The sequence below is a fragment of the Odocoileus virginianus genome, chromosome 2 (assembly GCF_023699985.2).
Source record: "Odocoileus virginianus isolate 20LAN1187 ecotype Illinois chromosome 2, Ovbor_1.2, whole genome shotgun sequence".
NCBI lineage: Eukaryota > Metazoa > Chordata > Mammalia > Artiodactyla > Cervidae > Odocoileus > Odocoileus virginianus.
The window spans coordinates 101,947,291-101,964,934 of NC_069675.1; the positions used below are offsets into that span (position 1 = coordinate 101,947,291).

Here is a 17,644-nt window from a genome sequence, read left to right on the forward strand (position 1 = left end):
CACTCCTCCATAGGGGACCTTTGGGTGTTCACTGTTCGGAGCTGGGATTCCGTGAACCCCCAGAGCACATATGACCCTGAAGGGGCGCCCCCGGGAAGCGACCACCGGGCTCTGCCCCACCTCTGCCCCCACCCTGTTCCTGGAGGGGAGGGGGTGTGTGGCCTTGTGCTCCACCCACCTGCCCAGAGGGCCCACGAGGGGGCCCATGTGTCCTCTGCTACCTTCTTGACGAGAGGCCGCCTCCTGCAGCTTGTCTGCAGATCCTCCCTGCCCCCGCCAGCCCAGCACTAACTGTCCTTCTCTCTCTCCAGAACTATTTCAGAGACGCCTGGAATGTCTTTGACTTTGTCACTGTGTTGGGAAGTATTACTGATATTTTAGTAACAGAGATTGCGGTGAGTAGCTCTCCTGCCCTTGCAGGCCCTGAGTGGTCTCCCCACTGTGCTCCAGGCCCGGGGGCTAGCTCCTCCTCAGAGGACGGTTCCCCACGAAGCTCCTCCCCAGAGGCGAGTTTGGGGGCTGGGTATCCTGTAGGCAAATGCTTTATCTGGGATAAGAAATTGGTTCCCAGAAGGTCTTCCAGGCTGATGGCCTGAAAATCACCTGGAAGTGTAAGTGACCAGGAAGATAAGGATCTTGTAATTTCGTATGTGTCTAGTATGGATGCACCTGACAACTGGTTCCAAAAAGATACAACTAAAGCCAATAAGGATTTGGAGTGTTTTAAAATATCAGATTTGTTTTACGTATGTGTGTGTGTGTGTGTGTGTGTGCACGTGCACACGTGCTGAAGAGTCTAGTTCTTACTAAAATACATGGATTATATCTGAAAACTGACTGAGGGCTAGAGCATGAACATGTCTCAACAAATTTGAAAGAATCTGAGTCATAAAGCGGTGTTCTTGAAGCACAACAGATTGATAGAATCAAAGGCAAAAACATCTATGTTTCTTAAGTTCAATTCCCTAGGAATAGACACTGAGGTGACGGTTCTTGTAAAAGTTATCTTTTAGGACATGTTCCAAGGGAGAACCGTGGGGAGAGCTTTGGGGAGGTGGGTGGGGAAAGAAGAACTAGAGGGGCTGAGGCTCCAGCTCCGTGTCAGGTGAGCTGGATTGTCCCCCAGAGGCTCTGGAGACAGAGTGGGTCACAGCTCAGAGCTGCAGAGTTCTGTGCCCACCAGGCCTCGGCTAAAGGCTTGCCTGGGGTGCGGATTCCCAGGTACCCGAGTGCCCTGAGGCAGGTGAAGCAGGCTCCCGCGGCCTGTGCTCTTGGGCCTAAGGGCCACATGCAGGGCGGGGGCATCTGCTTGCAGCTCTGGCCCCACCCAGCTCTGCCCACACTTCATGTCGGGTCCTGTCTCTGGCTTCAGGTGGTGCTGGTCATGACCTCAGGGAGGAGGGAGTTGATGGGAGGAACAGGGTGCCTACGGTTGCCATGGGGACCCACGTCATCTTGGGACCTTTGCTGTGGCCAGCCCTCTGCTGCTCCGGTTGCTGGTCATACCAACTGAGCCAGCCTTCACACTGTACCGCCAAGGCCCTGCTTGCTGTGCCCTGTGGTGGCTCTGGCTGCCATGATGATGCAGGCACAGTTCAGACTGGTCCCAGAAACTTCTAGAAAGGCCCCTGGGAGCCCCCTGATTTCCAGACAGACTTCTCCCTGCCCCGTGCAAGGGCAGCTCTGCCCTTCGCACCTTGACTGTGAAGAGCCCAGAGTAGCAGGAGCCACAGTGGCCTTCTGGGTCCCACAGAGGAAGCTGTCTCCACCACTTTGAGTCTGGACTCCTAGACGTGCCTCTCCTGAGTTTGTGGGATGGTGGTGCAAAGTCACAGGAGCCACAGTGGCCTTCTGGGTCCCACAGAGGAAGCTGTCTCCACCACTTTGAGTCTGGACTCCTAGATGTGCCTCTCCTGAGTTTGTGGGATGCTGCTGCAAAGTCCCACCGGGCTCCTGTGGGTGACGGGGCCAGCTCTACTTTGGCTCCTTGTTTCCTAAATCCACGCATTTTTTTCGGGTTGGGCACCCAGTATATCTAATGGCCCTCAGTTCATCTCGAAGGACAGCCCCACCACCCTAGTGTCTTTTCTGTGCCGGAAGAGGCTGTCCCAGCATTTCACCTAGCCGACACCTGAGTGATGTGGAGACTGAAATGCCAATGGGTCTTGGGTCTCTCGCCCTATTGCCCCTCCTTTCTCTTCTAAGTGGATGTAGCGTGGAATCTTGTTCTGGCGCATCTCTGATGCTCGTGCATCAGCCAAGGCAGGCCTGACCCAAGATATGAGTGGTCCCTGTTGAGACCAGTCACTGCTGTTTCCTGGTGAAAGTTTCCCACAAAATGACTGGTGGCAGCACCAAGTGCGGCTCCCCTTAGAGGCCTGGAGGTGGCCTCTGCTTGTAATGGGCAGATGTTCAGTAGTGGCCGTGGCTATATTAGCTTTGCTAAGGAGGAGCCTGGCTGTTGGGCACAGGCACAGCCTCCCCCCGGCTGTCTCAGTCCCTGTCTTTGTGGGTCTGCCATGTGAGTGGGGACTGGTGATGGAGGCCTGCTGACATCTGTCGGCCAGCACGTCCAAGGTACGTGGGGTTTTAGTGCCTTTGTAGCTGTGGGTGCCGGGGTGGATGTTAACATAGGACACATGGTGTCCATTCCCAGGTCCAGCAGGTGCCTCTGCCCCAAACCTTGTTCCCTCCAGAGGCCTGAGCAAGCTGGAGTCCTTGCCTTATCACAGACACCTTCTTCCTACACACACACACACACACACTCGCATGCACACATGTGCACGTGCATGCATAGGCATGTACACATGCCGTGGTAGGTTGGGCACACCACCCAGAGCCCTGCCTCACACTGTCTCTTGGGTGACCCTGCTGGGGCTCTGATGAGGGCTGCACTAGTACATCAGGCCAGGCCCTCCATAGCCAGGTTTTGAGTTTTACTGCCCGGCTCTGGTGACCATCCCACGACGTGCTGGGAAAGGGTGACCTGAGAAGAGACTGGTGTGGCAGAGGCGAGAGGCTGGGCTGGGCCTTCCTGTCACATGCCTGTGGCCTCTCGACTTGCTCCCGTGTGGCCCCAGATGTGGCTTGTCCACTGTGTCCTGGGCTGTTGCTGGGCCTGCAGCACACGACTCGTGAGGGCAACTTTGGTGCCATAGATAGGGTGTCTCATGGTCGGACAGTCTCTGTAGGACCTTGTAGCCAGGCATGACATCTCTGCAGATGATGTGAATCTTTGCTCCGGGAGCCTAGGTGACCATATTGACTTTCATGTGGGGGCTTCGAGGCCCCACACAAGTGTTTATCTACCACAGATATTCCTAGCGCCATGGGGCCTGTTGGGGCTTGTGGCCCGAGCGGCAGGCTCCTGACACTGCAGTGTGGACCTGCTGGAGAGCCTTCTCTTGCTCTGAAATCTGGCAGCTTTGAGTCACCTGATAAATGGGACACAACAGTCTTTCCTTAGTTGTGCCTGCTACCCCCAGGACCCACAGAAGTCTTCCAAGAATAGGAGGTGTGAGGTCCAGTCACTAGTTTGTTCTTGACCTTCGGGTCCATGTTCGGGCATGGCTCATACCACTGGATTATAACAGTTTTGTACACTAGATTTCCACCTGAAACATGGGGAAAGAACATTTCAATCCTAAATATGTTCTAGAGAATAGAAGAGGGAACATTTCCTAACTAGTTGTATGAGGCTAGTATAATCTTGACATCAAAAATTTTAAAAAGAGTGTAAGAAAGGAAGATCATAATCCATACTCACTCGTTAACATAGATGCAGAATTCAAAATAGCATGTAAGCAAGCCAGATCCTGCAGTGTCCAGGAAGAAGTGCAATCAGGTTTATCCCAGGAACACCAAATTCCACAACAGAAAGTCTATCACTGTAATTTACATGAACAGGTCAAAGGACACTGTTAATGAGCCTGTCATAGATGCAGAAAAGATACTCAATAAGATTCAGATTTTATTCATGATGAAAATTATTAGCATGTGTTAACTTGATGAAGAGCATTTGCCAAAAAGTCCTATGCAAACACCTGCAGTGGTGAAATTTGGAAAGAATTCCCTTTAAAATCAGAAAAGGACAATGATGTCTGTAACCACTACTTCTTTTCAACATTGAACAATATATCAACAGTTCAATAAGTTGTATGTCAGCTTCATATGAACAGAGTTTTGTCTGTTTTGCTCATTGTTGATTCCAGTGCTTAAAATAGTGCCTGAGAGTTTGCAGGTATTTGTAAATACTTGCCGAATGAATAAGACAGAAAAAATAAATATTTAAGTTTCAGAAGAGGACTAAGTAAACTGCCATTAGTCAAAGATGACATATCATCTGTGGATGAAATCTAGAATAATCTATAACTAATTAAATGTGAGATTACTCAAGAGAGTGTATTGTATTTCATTATAACATCAGCACTCCTGACGATAAACCTAACAAGGTATTGTGCAAGATCTCTTTGTGCAAAATTATTAAACTTTATTGACAGATATTAAAGAAGACTTGAATAGATGGAGTTATATATCATGTTAATAAGTAGTGTCAATGTCATAGAGATGACAGTATTCCCCAGTTGATCTATAGATTCAATGCAATTTCAATAAAAATACCAATTATTTTGCTTTTCTTTTTGTTTGTCTCTCTTTATGCAATTTGGCAAGTTGTTTTTAGCATTTGTAAGAAAGAGGAAGGCTCACAAATGGCCAAGATACTTGAGAAGAAGGTGCTCCCGGGGGGACTGTGGTGGGGAGGCTGCTCCTGACAGTGAGGAGACATCCTGGAAAGTTGTAGCAATTAAAAGAGTGTGGTGTTGGCACAGGAATAGCTCAAGAGCCTGGACACAGACTCACTTGTATTTGGAAACTTGGTGTGTGACTCGCTGTGGGTGTAACTGATGAACAACACAGCGGAAAAGAGAAACTGGATCTTGGTTCACACCATTCACAAAAATACGGTAAATGGATGAAAAAACTTAAATGTAAGAGACAAAACTTTAAAACTCTTAGAAGAAAATACAAGAGATTATCTTTAAGACCTTGAGATAGGGATGATTTGTTAAGCAAAATGTATGTAAAGTACCAGCCATAAGTGGAAAAAATTGTATAAAATAAAGTTTCTGTTTATCAAAAGGAGGAATGCCAATCCATGAACAGGGAAAGGATAGTCACATCACATTCCTTCATGTATATGTGTTAAAATATTTGTGCAGTGCCTGTCATGTGCTTAGCACCGTCCTAAGTGCTGGGACAAAAGATGAAAACCCTATTTCATCCTAGTGGGCAGGACACGCAGGGTTAGTGACCGGCGAGAAGACAGAGCAGAGGGTGTGAGGACTGGGTGCTTTGTGTGTTGCTGAGGCCTGGTTCCAGGTAGGGAGCTGGGCTTGTGAGGAAGCGGGGCCGGGCCTGGTTCCGGGTAGGGAGCTGGGCTTGTGAGGAAGCGGGGTGGGTCAGAGCTGGGGGCAGCAGAGGCTGCCTCGTGGCTGAGGGCGTGGGCATGGTGGCTGTACAGGGAAGGCTTTGCGGTCAGCAGAGCTTGACTTTTCTTTTGAATGAGATGGGAGGACTTGGAGGGTTTTGCGAGGAGGAGTGACACGATCTGGCTTTTAAGACCACAGCCCCAGTGGCTCTGTCGAGAAGTGTGTGCAGGTGCAAGCAGAGGCTGTTTTAGCTGGGCTGTCCTAGAAACAGACCTGAGACAAGGATGTGGTTCAAGTTGTTATCTGGAAGCGAGTGGGAAGGAAGGTGGGAAGCTCGTGGAAGGTGCTGGCAGGTCAGCTGCTGTTGTATCCCTGGGCATCCCCACCAGGCATTGTCTGCCACAGGTGGAGAGGGCCGAAGAATCACCCTTTATTGGGCTTCCCTGGTGGCTCAGTGGTAAAGAATCTACCTGCCAGTGAAGGACACCCGGGTTTAATCCCAGGAAGATTCCCTGGAGAAGAGAATGGCAACCGACTCCAGTGTTCTTGCCTGGAAAGTCCCATGGACAGAGGAGACTGGTGGGCTGCTGTCCATGGTGTGGCAAAGAGTTGGAAATGACTTAGTGATTGAATAACAACTCACCCTTTATTGACGTTAGGCTGTAGGCCTTGTGTCCTGACCTGGGAAAGCTTTTAGGAACAAAGATATAAGCTCTGACAACTGAATATTGGGCCACAGAAGATGTGTATGTGGCCCAGCATTACTGCCATCAGCCTGGAGTGGAGCTGGGGTGCAGTGAGACATGGTCAAGTTCTGGGTGTAATTTCAAGGCAGAGCTGTAGATGCTCAGATGGGAGTGTGAGAGATGAAGTAAGGATGGCATCAGAAATTTTATCTGAGTACTTGGAGAAGTGGTTTGTCTTTCATTGAAAAGGGAGAAAATTGTGAGGAACAGGTTTTCTGAGGACGGTCTGGCTCTGCTTTATCCATGTCAGAGTTCAGTCTGGCTGCCCTCCCTGGAGTCGTCCATGATCAGCCAGAGGAGACTCAGGCCAATAATGTAAGGCTGGGAATTATGAGCCTGTAAGATGAGATTGTATGAGATCCATGGGAGCAAAGAGTGTGAGGCCAACACTTAGTGACCAGGGCTGGAGGGCAGGGGCCTTTCAGACTCCAGTGGAGGTTAGTGTCCAGAGTGTGCAAGGCTCTGCTGTGGGCCGAAGGTATGGTTGGGCATCTTACAGGATAGAAGACATAAATGGCCGTGGAAAGATGCTCAACCTTATTTGTAATCAAAGAAATACGAAGTGAAATGGCACCAAGATGCCATTTCACACCTACTGGTTTGTGAAACAGAAATTCTGGTGTTGGCAACAATGGGTGAGGATGTGGACGCTGCTGCTGGGTGTCTAGGAAGGTCGGGCATGTCTGTAGCTACACCCTCCAAGGTACAGGTGTGCAGGGTGCCTGAGCAGATGAGCCTGGAGATGTTTTTTACTCTGATGTTCACGGCAGTGTCTGCCCCAGCAGCAGCAGCAGAAGTGGTTTGTTGACATAGTGAATGGCATCCTCATCAAGAGGATGCCTCTCAAATTGGTTTTTGCTCAGAGTCAGAGCACAAGTTCGCATGAGCCCAAGAGGGCTACATACAGTCTAATCCCATCACAGAGTTAAGAAAAGATGAGTATAGTGCATTTTAAGAGTTGGAGCTAAAACAGTAAAGAAAAGCAATTGTTAACAATAATTAAGTGTAGTTACTACATCTGGTGGAGGAGGGCATGGCAACCTACTCCAGTATTCCTGCCTGGAGAATCCCCAGGGACAGAGGAGCCTGGTGGACTACAACCCATGGGGATTGCAAAGAGTCAGACACAGCTGAGCGACTAAGCACAAATACATCTGGGGAAGAGAGAGATAAGAAGGGCTTTCAGAGTAATGGTGACATTCTAGTTTTTAGGTTGGATAATGAATATAGGGATGATTTATTACCTTTATTTAAAATACATGTGTGTGTATATATATAGTTATACATATTCTTTTGTTTACATGAGATGTTTCATGGTTTTGAGAAGTTGATGATCTGAATAGTCCAGGCTGAAAGCTGAAAGCTGTCATTTTAACAAAACAATCAAGGTGGTTTGTCGCACCAGCCATTGGCCTTGCAGCACGGTCTGGTTGCCGCCCGTCCACTGTGGGCTTCCCACTCAGAAACGGTTCCCCCGTGTGGTGTTTGATGCGTGCCCTGCTTCCCTGGACACAGGAATCTTTATTCCCCTGGAGAAAAAGAATCCAAACACTGGGCTTCCAACTGCAAGGGCACAGGCCTGGGGTCCGGGCACATGCGTGCCTCATCAGCAGCGGGTGGCGGCCCAGGTGGCTTATGTCACAGACATGCTGTCTCCCAGGGATGCCCCTCCAGAGAGAGGCCCTCAGCTGCTGGACACTTGAGGGGCAGCTTGCAGATGTTTGAGACCCTCCAGGGCAGCCTCCCTCAATCCTACACACCTAGCAGGTCTGGTGGGAGGGTTCAGAATCCGCCTGGTCTCAAAGCTCAGCTGCCCAACTGCTAATGATTTTCGAGGGCAGTCTTCTTGCTGTTCTGCCTGGAGGAGGAAAGATGAAAGCAAGCCGCCCTGTGGATTTCCGTGTTGTTTTTCTTTCTCCATTTGTAGTCACTTCATTTGTTACTTTGTGGATGCACTTTTTTTTCCTGAGGCAAAAATATGAGTGTCAGTTCCCACTCCCAACTTAAAAGCCCGTAGAGCAACAGTCTTAATAACCAGGGTCACATAGAGAAAGTGCTCCAAACAAGCATGAAACTGACATTGATTTCTTTGCCTGGAATAAAAAAAAATAAGTGTCTGTGAGTCATCTTTGGATTTGCATTACAAACAGAAATGCAAATGACACCTCTGTCTGCGTAACCTACAGATTTCAAAAATGTGTTTTGATTTGGTTCATTTTAAGCAAAATATGCGGTTTACCAAAATCCTACAAATTTCCAGTGAAGTATTCAGAGTTTGAGGTTTGCTTGTGTTGATGACTCATTTTCTCTTTTGTTTTCTGTTTTTGTTCTTGATTTACCTTAACCTACCTGCTGACTCACGCCACCCAACCAACATACAATGCGAAAACCATGTCTCCGTCTGTATGTTGCGCGCCTGCTGCTCAAACATCCCAATTTGTAAATAACACGCAAATATCCATCCATGAAAACATCACATATAGGAAACGGTTGGTTTCATGACTTATACAGTTCTTAAAGCTCTTTGCTTTGCTTGCTCTGCTCCACTTTTCCTCTGCTTCCTGCCACCCTCACCACCGCCCCCCTGTGCTCAGAGCCCAGCTGCACCCGCCCCCCTGGCCTCTAGTGCGCTCTCCCTGGCTCCCGGGTCCCACAGGGCCTTCTGAGGGCCCTCAGGGGGCCACTTGATCACAGGAGCTGGCCTTGGGCCAAGAGAGGAGACGGGGGCTTCTGAGTGAGAGGCAGGTAAGTGTCGAGACTGGGTCAGAATTGGGGGGATTGCTGGATGCGAGGTTGGACCTGCTCCCTGTAGAGTCCACGGTTTCTGCTGCATCTCCCTTCTGCTCTGCCTCTGTTGGCCAGCAGACCAAGTGGGCTTGGGTCCACCTCTGATGAAGTCTCCTGTCGGGTCCTTCCTGGACAGACCGTCCGTGGAGGCCTGGCTGGGGGGCACAAGCCTTGGGGGATTGTCCTGACTGAGCAGGAAGAGGGCCTTTGCCCCAGGAGGCAGCAGAGAGCTGGGCCTCCATCCAGCACCGTGGATTCCTGCGTGCCCTGGTCCGCGAGCTTGTGTGGAGCCCGTGCAAGTGGTGTGGACAGGGCCTCCTTCTGGGTCTCAGGAAAATCTGAGGGAGAGTGGGGATGCTGGAGCAGACTGAGCCAAGGCCTCAGCTGGAAGTTCATGCAAAGAGCAAATATTTCAGATTCCGGAACAGAAAGTGAATGTGGTAAAGCGGTTCACAATCGGAGCAGAAAAGCTTGAGTTTTGAGAGAGAGACATTTAAGCTGCAGAAGTACCAGGCTGCATCTTTAGCACAGGCTCCAGGCTCCCCTGGTGCCGTCAGGCCTCCGCTCAGCCCTTCTTGCCGCCTCCAAGCAGGCCCCTCGGGCACTTCCTCCTCAGCACGTGTGGGGCCCCCGGCACGTGCGCACAGTCTGAGGGGGGGCCCCTCATTCTGCTGTGAGTGTGCCCAGACGCAATGATGTGCTTGGACACAGGAGATGAGGGCCTTGGCCTGGGGTCCACTTGCCTTTGTGGCTCCCATCTCAGTGCTGGGTGTGCTATAAGCTCCTTTTCTCGGTGATTCCTCACCCCCAGGCATGATGTCCTAACACCGCCATCATGGGGAGGAGGAAGCAGGCACTCAGTGGAGCTGGGGACCAGTGTCTCCTCAGTGTAAAGCAGCTGCTGTATTGAGGGGTGCAGCACTGACCTTTCTGGCTCAGAGGCAGGGGTGATAAGGGGGGACCTGACTTGAAAGTAGGTGTGTCTACTCCAGGGCACAACAGAAACCATGGACTCTGGGGGATGTGGAAGGTTGTGTCCACCTCCAGGGGTTGGCTGAGGCCAGGGGTGACCGTGCTCAGCCATGGGGAGGCCACCACGTGCTTGCTGCCCCCACCGTCCAGCATGCGGCACGCATGGTGCTGTCTGGCGGCTTGTGCCCTGGGTGCAGCCGTGGTGCGCTCAGGCCATCACACTGCTTGCGGCATCTGTAGCTGCCTCACCATCCTCCTTCATGACTCTCTAGGGCTGTCTGTCTGTTGGCACCCTCACCCTCTCCTAGGTGCCCACTGGAGCCCCGAGGAGGAAGTCTGGGAGGATGGGTGGGGCCTGGGTGTCAATGGAAAATGTTACGTGGCTGAGCTCTGCGTCCAGGGACTTGAATGGACAGCACCTTCCTCTGTCTGCTCTGGTATCCGTCCCTTCTTTATTACCCAGAAGACTATTTCCTCCCAGTATTTTCAGGAAATCATCTTGTCTGTGCCAATTGCCTGAGCAAATTGCTTTTGTCCTGGCCCTTCCAGATCCACATGCACAGGTGGTTTCAAAGCGAAGAAGCTTGAGGAGGCAGCCCCTCGCCCCTGCTGTGCTTCATTGTCTTGTACAAAGGGCTCCCTGACAGCGTAAACAGTCCCCCTTCCATCCTCCTGAGATCACTAGCTCACCTGAGAGTCCTCAGGGCCCCGGGGACTCAGAGAGTGTGGATGTATCTCATCTACCCTGTCTACCCTGAGGGTCTCTTTCCCCAGCACAAGCTAGTGGGAGAGCTGCAGGCAAATGAGAACACCCTCCAGGATCACGTCCCGAGGTCCACTCTGCCTTCTTGCTGATCTGCACCACAGTCGGCCCTTCTGTGCCTGTGAACTGCCCTGTCCCCCTGTGGCATTGTCTAAAACTTGGCACCACCCCCCCAGGGTAGCTTATGTCCCTCACCAGCAGACAGTCCAGAGTCCCGGGGGTGGGGGTGGGGGGTAAGTAAAGAAGCCAGCCCCTGAGATGAGGCAAGCAAGGGGTGGAGTGAGGCCTGTCCCCCGATGGACACCTCATCCCAGCCGAGATCAGATAGGCAGCCCTGGAGTGGGGACGCGGCTCCTCCCAGGCCCTGCTGCCGCCTGCATGAGCTCGCCGCTGCCGCCACCTCATTCAACACCTGCTTTCTTTCCTCTGTGTCTGACCACTGAATCTGGCAACACAATGTGTCTAGCCTGAGCTGCTTGCATATTTTAAAACAGCAAAGTGTGAGGAAGCTGCTCTCAGGCTGCGTGTGGGAGGGCAGAAGAGGGCACCTGGTTTCTAAGCAAGCAGGGCAGGAAGCCCCCCGTGCCCATGAGCACCCCTTTCTACTCAGGGACACTGCCCAGAGCCAGGCCCCCTGAAAGGGATGTGCCAGGGATTCAGGTGCCCCTGGGCCAGGGTGGAAGCCTTACTCCCGGGTCATCTGTAGAGTCCAGAGATTATCGGTTTGCTCTGTGCTTGACTTCGGACCCTCTGGATGAGGGCGTGCTGCGAGACATCTTGGGTTCTCTAGAGCAGACACTGGTCTGGGGGCTACGGAGGGGGCTTTTTGGGCGGCAGCAGAAGGGCTGCCACCACCTACACCTCCTGCCAGGACTTGTCTGCGGGTCCCTGCCTGGCCCCAGAGGACGCGTCTGCCTCTCTGCTGGGCCCTGGGTGGCAGGGCCTTGCGGGCGTGTGGGAGACAAGGGTTTGGCCACCAAGTCTGAGGAGAGGCAGCCCCGCCCAGTCCCTGGGCTGCTCAGCTGTGTCCGCGAGAGGAGGTCAGTGTTGGAGGCCTGGCTGCGGACAGCCTCCCGTTCCACCTGGCAGCAGGGCGCTGCTTCGCAGGACTTCTCTGTCCCTCCCTGTGGAGGGAGTGTCTCTGATTGCTGCATGAGAAGTTGTTGGCAATGACAAGCTTTACTTTTGAAAGATTTTCTGGTGGCTGATTGCTGCTTAGACTGTGAAGCAGTGACTTTTTGTTTCAGTCTCTCCTCACCTGCTTTTCTTCGGGACACAGTGACTTGGGGAGGTGGGTGGGAAGCCGCCTCCCTGTGCCTGTGAGAGGCTGGCTTCTGAAGGTCAGAGCACAATCTCTTTTCCCTGCAGAACAACTTCATCAACCTTAGCTTCCTCCGCCTCTTCCGTGCTGCCAGACTCATCAAGCTGCTCCGCCAAGGCTACACCATCCGCATCCTGCTCTGGACCTTCGTCCAGTCCTTCAAGGTGAGGCCGGGCGTGGCCAGGCAGGGCCTGACCTCTCCCTCGTTGTGCCAGTGGGGAAGCTTCTGCCCCATCAGCCAAGCACTCTCCTTGGGAAGACCAGGGTGGGTGCCCACGTGGGTGCCCACCCCTCCCACGGCCCCGGTTGTTGCTGTGATAGTTTGTTAGGACACTTTCAGTTTTACAGAGAGTGTCTTGTTTATGCTCACAAAGGGCCGAGGTGGCTTTTATGACTTGGTTTGCAAATGAAGATGATGGGCACTTGGTGAAGGGGCTTGGTGGTCAGTGGGGCTGGGTCTGTAGTCAGCTAAGGCCAGTGTGGCCCAGAGACCCAGCCAGTGTCCACTCTCCAGATGTGGTGCAGGCAAGGGGGCGGGTGGCTCTCCTGGCGCTGAGCCGCCCTTCCTGTGTCTCTGCAGGCCCTGCCCTATGTGTGCCTGCTCATCGCCATGCTGTTCTTCATCTACGCCATCATCGGCATGCAGGTGGGTGTGTGCAGGGCGTCACATGACAGCAGAGACTGGTCGGCACTTAGCAGTGTTTCTGTGAGCCAGGGGCCAGTCTAAGCACTTTATGAACTTAATTCTTAGAAAGGCTGTTCTGTAGCTGAGGCCAGGCATTGCCACCCTTTGTGGGCAGATGCATGGCCTTGCTCTTGCGTGGAATCCCTCTGGTCTGTGTCAGGGCGCTGGTGGGCACGATTGCTTGGGTGCTGGGCCTGCACAGTGTGGAGTATTTGAACATATCCGCATAGCCCAGGTGGCCTGCACCGCAGCAGCTGGTCATGCCTTTAGCACTTCTGAAGGACGTAGGGATGGGAGGTGGTCTCAAATGTTAATTTGTGGTGGGAGAAGACAGTGTCTTAAAGGTTAAGACACTGAAATCTGAAAACCGATTTTTAAACTCATATTTTCAGGGATTGAAAGTTCTCTTGCTTGAAATTTACTGAGATCTGATGCTATTTAAAACAAATACATGTTTTTCTTGCTGTGGTCTATGGACATACAAAAACAGCCCAGTGATCTTTGTTTTTGATGGATATATGATAATTCATAAATTTTCAGCTGGATTCCAGATTTTAAGCTACTTAAAGTGAGGGACTTATTTGCATTTCTAACCCTGAAAGAAAGAAATTAAAATGGGTAGAAAGCCCATTGTGGTGTTTGCACAAAAATGTTAAAAAAAACTTACAAGTGATCTATCAGAATACCAGTATAATTACTGTTTTGGGGTCACTGATGAGAGAGTGAATTTTAAAATGATCTCCTCGGTGCTCGCTTCGGCAGCACATATACTAAAATGATCCCCTCCTCCTGTCTAGCAGAGCCCACCTAAGCTTAGCTCTGGGCCCCAGTTTTTACTGGTTATGCTATTTGATCCTGGACAGGTTCATAGCCAGAGCCTGCTCAAACTGGGCTGTGTGACAGTGACATGTTAGACTTTCCAGAGGTTTTTGTCTTCCCTGGAAATAAATGCACAGATGCTGCTGGAGCCAGACGCCCTGACCCTCTAGCCCCAGCAGCAGTACTGGCAGCTCTGGTCGGGGTCCCTGGGTGAGGGCAGTCCTGGCCCGTGTGGTCCCCACGTGCACACCCACAGCCCCTTGCCTGGCCACAGCTCCTGAAGATGCAGCGGCACTGGTCTGCAGGGCTGTCTGCCTTTTTCTCCATTTCAGGTGTTTGGAAACATCGCTCTGGATGATGACACCAGCATCAACCGTCACAATAACTTTCGGACGTTTCTGCAAGCCCTGATGCTGCTCTTCAGGTGTGTTGTGGGAGGTGGAGGTGGGTCCAGAATCAGAGGCTCCTCATTCAGTGTGTTGTGTGGAGGTAGGTCCAGGCTCAGGGACTCCTTCATTCAAGAAGGACCCACCCTCTTCTCCTCGCCATGCTGGCTTCTCTCTGGTGGGCCTTCCCAGTTTCTCCTCCCTTTCTGCTTGTTCGTCCTTAATGGCTCCTGGGCCTGAAGGGAGACCCGCGAGGCAGTCAGCCTGAGACCCCTGGGCTGGGCTGACTCGCCCACCTTATCTCTGCTGCCCAGCGAGGTCTTGAAGGACAGGTGTCGAAAGAGCCTTTCTTGGTGTGCCAGCCCCAAGCTTCCCATCTGCTTGCCTTGGTGATTTCGGGCGTCTCTGGGATCAGGAAGAGCTGACAGCAGGCGGCTGCTATCGACAGGGTGGACCCTCTCAGTGACCCAAGGAGCCAAACTGGCCCGACCTGTGGGTCTGAGGGCAGCTCCTTCCACCTCTGTCGCTCACAGGCGCTGCAGTCCCCACGGCTCCAGGGTGCAGTCAAGGGGAGCACCAGGGCAGGGCCTTGAGGAGCACAGACTTGCGTCAGCTCAGAGGCCTCCCTGCAGAGGTGGATGGGGCATGGCTCCCCAGCCATTGCTCTCAGGCATGGGCACACATGGGCTGGGGCTGCCCACCACCCTGGTGTAAGAATGCACTCGTGGGTAGAGCCCAGGTGGTTAACTGTGTCTCCTTCATTTGCTGTGATCCTCGGGGAGGGGGGAAAGTGCTCTCTCTAGTAATTTATGATGAGGAGCCTCATAATGAATTAATATTTAATTAATAAATAAACAACAGACCCCACCTTGGGCCCCTTCCTGAGGTTTCCCTGCTCTGTCCACTTTTGGGGACACCCAGCTCAGCTGACCCTATGCAGATGCATTTGGGAGGTGTGGGAGCTCATTTTTTGGAGGGTGAGCTCAGGCCAGGCCTGGAGAGAGTTTCTTACTTACTCTTTGCATCAGATAAGCAGCATCCTTAGGCTGACAGTTCCCCGAGTAGTGCCCTTTCTCTGCACTTTAGCTCTTACGTCCACCTTATTTCTTTGTTTATTAATATCCTGCTTTGTGTCACAAAAGATATGAAGCCAGCCTTGATTTTAAATCTTTGATCTCAAAGATCTCTGTTCCTTCCTCATCACATGGGCACCCTCATCATTCAGGCCTGGCACAGGCTGAACTGGCCATTGTTAGTGGGGAGTGGACCCAGCTTCTGCCCAGGACTGACCACACAGGGGCACGCTGGGCCACCTGCAAGTCTTATGCACATCTGGCCTCTGTGCTGGCTTCATGCACAGGAGCAAAAGGCCACACAGGAGCACTGCTGTGGTAGTTGGTCAGGGTTGAGGGTTCTTGATGTGTTCAAGAGACAGTAGAAACTGGGGCAGCTGCGGTAGAGTGAGTGGGGACCGTGGTAGGGGATGAGGTCAGGGAGAGGGCAGCTGCAGTGCCACAGAGCTCTAGGCAGTCATGTAGGGGTCACTGGGAAGGTCTTTGATCTGATCTGCTGGGCTACTGGGCAGGGGAGCATCCAGTTAAGGAGCTGTTGCTGCAGCTCAGAAGTGGTTGCCCAGCCCAGGGAGGTGGGGGTAGTTAAGAGCCTGGCTGTTTTTGAAGGCAGATCAAGATGTGGCGAGAGAGAGGAGGCAAGGATGACTCCCGTATCTTTGGCCTGAGCACTGGGAAGGATGCAGTCATCGTGTCCTGAATCCAGGAGGACTAGGTGGCACACACTGGGGAGGAGATCAGAATCCACGGAGGGAGCTCACCGTGGTGCTGACTTCGGTGCCGTGATTCCTTTCCTGTAACACATGCTTTCCCACTTCGGATCAGCTTGAAAATCTAATGCCAGAGGTTCCTTTTTAAGAACCAGCATCTGTTACCCAGAGCTAACACCTGTGCAGGATCGCTGTGGGAGGGAAAGCAGTTCTCCTAAATCCCTGGGCTTCCTTCCCGGCCAGGCCCGGGCCTTCCCTCCTGGCCTCACACTCTGCCCTCATCTCAGGAGTGCCACCGGGGAGGCCTGGCATGAGATCATGCTGTCCTGCCTCAGCAGCCGGGCCTGTGACGAGCTCGCCAATGCCACGGAGTGTGGGAGTGACTTCGCCTACTTCTACTTTGTCTCCTTCATCTTCCTTTGCTCCTTTCTGGTGAGTCCTGGGCCCCGTGTGCACCCCGTTGCCACATCTGCCTGTCTCAGACCAACTTGAGTCCCCCTGCTCTCTTGCTGACACCCAATTTTGACCCATGATGCATGAAAGCTGATTCCATGTTGATGGTCCTTGTTTCCTTGGAGACGAGGACCATGTTAATCCTGAAAGGACCCACTGAGTAATGAGCTCCTATGGGCCTGCCTTCACTTCTGTGGAAAGGGTTTTTACATTTCTGTGGGGCACTATCCCTCAGGTCTCAGCTAGAAGGACTTACACCGTGGTGACAAGATATAAGCACCAGCACTCTAGCCAGCCTGCCTGTGCCTGATGAGGTTCAGGAAACTCATGGGGTCAGGCTGGAGGTCTCAGCCGGTCACGCCGCAGTGAGTGGATTTTATTACAAGTCAGCAGAAGCCTCTGGGAGACTATGCACAGTGACATCATCTACTTGACATCTTAAAACCTCACTCTGGCTTCTGGTCAGGAGAGGCTGTGTGTGGCCAGGAGCTGACTGGAAGTGATGGCTGGAGAAGGGAGGGTGTGAAGGAAGCTGTGTGGACGGGGGCTACCCTGTGCAGGCCGAGCTTACGTGGTTGGTGACTGAACACGGGCGTGAGAGAAAAGGGGGAAGAGGGCTGTGTCCTGGGGCTTGCTGGGGTGACGCAGTGAAGGATTCTTCCCCGGAGGGGAAAGGTTGGGGAGCTGCAGGTGCGCGGATAGGGAGGGAGGGAGGGGGAGATGGGAGGAGCTGAGGCACATGGGAGCCTCTGGCTGGAGATGTGAATTTGTTGTCATTAGTGTTTGGTGTATCAGTCAGGCTGGATGACACCCTCTAGGTCCCTGTGTGGTCCAGAGACCCATGACTTAAGCATCACCTGAGCACTTGTTAGAAATTCAGATTCCTGGGTCCCTTCTAAGATTTACCGTACTGGAATCTTTGGGAGAGGGACCCAAGAGTCTGTGTTCTAACAATCTCCCAGGTGCCTCTACTCCCTCCCCTACATACACTTTGCTGTGCACCTAGCATAAACCAACTATACTTTAAGAAAAACTTTTAAAAATTAAATACAAAAAAACCCAATGACAAGATAGGAGGCCTCATACTTTGTGATTTAAAATTTGACACCAAAACTTCAGTAATCAAAACAGTATTATACTGGCATAATCCAAACACATACACTGAAGCAATAGAGTTGAGACTAGAAATAAATCCTCATATGCATGGTCAAAAGATTTCTAAGAAGGCTGCTGAAACCATTTAGTTAGGAAACATAAACTTTTCAACAAATGGTGCTGGATACCCACATGCAAAGAAAAATGAAGTTGACTTTACACCATATGTAAAAATTAGCTTGGTACTTACCTGGGGGTCCAGCGTTCAAGACTCCACACTTGCACTGCAGGGGGCACACGTTTGATCCCCACTTGGGAAATAGGATCCATATGCTATGGGGCATGGCCAAAAAAAGAAAAAGAAAAAAGAAAAGAAAAGAAATTACCTCAAAATTTATAAAGACCTGA

The 17,644-nt window shown here is 51.9% G+C and overlaps 1 protein-coding gene across 6 annotated transcripts in view; it reads left to right on the forward strand.

Moving 5' to 3' along the window:
• The window catches only part of CACNA1B (calcium voltage-gated channel subunit alpha1 B), a 203,301-nt gene that overhangs the window by 159,790 nt on the left and 25,867 nt on the right, over nt 1-17,644 (forward strand). For all 6 annotated transcript variants that reach the window (XM_070456799.1, XM_070456779.1, XM_070456783.1 and 3 more), the window contains 5 exons: nt 312-395; nt 12,066-12,182; nt 12,599-12,664; nt 13,855-13,946; nt 15,976-16,120. In XM_070456799.1, the coding sequence (XP_070312900.1) occupies nt 312-395; nt 12,066-12,182; nt 12,599-12,664; nt 13,855-13,946; nt 15,976-16,120 (504 nt within the window). The remainder of the gene's footprint in view (nt 1-311; nt 396-12,065; nt 12,183-12,598; nt 12,665-13,854; nt 13,947-15,975; nt 16,121-17,644) is intronic.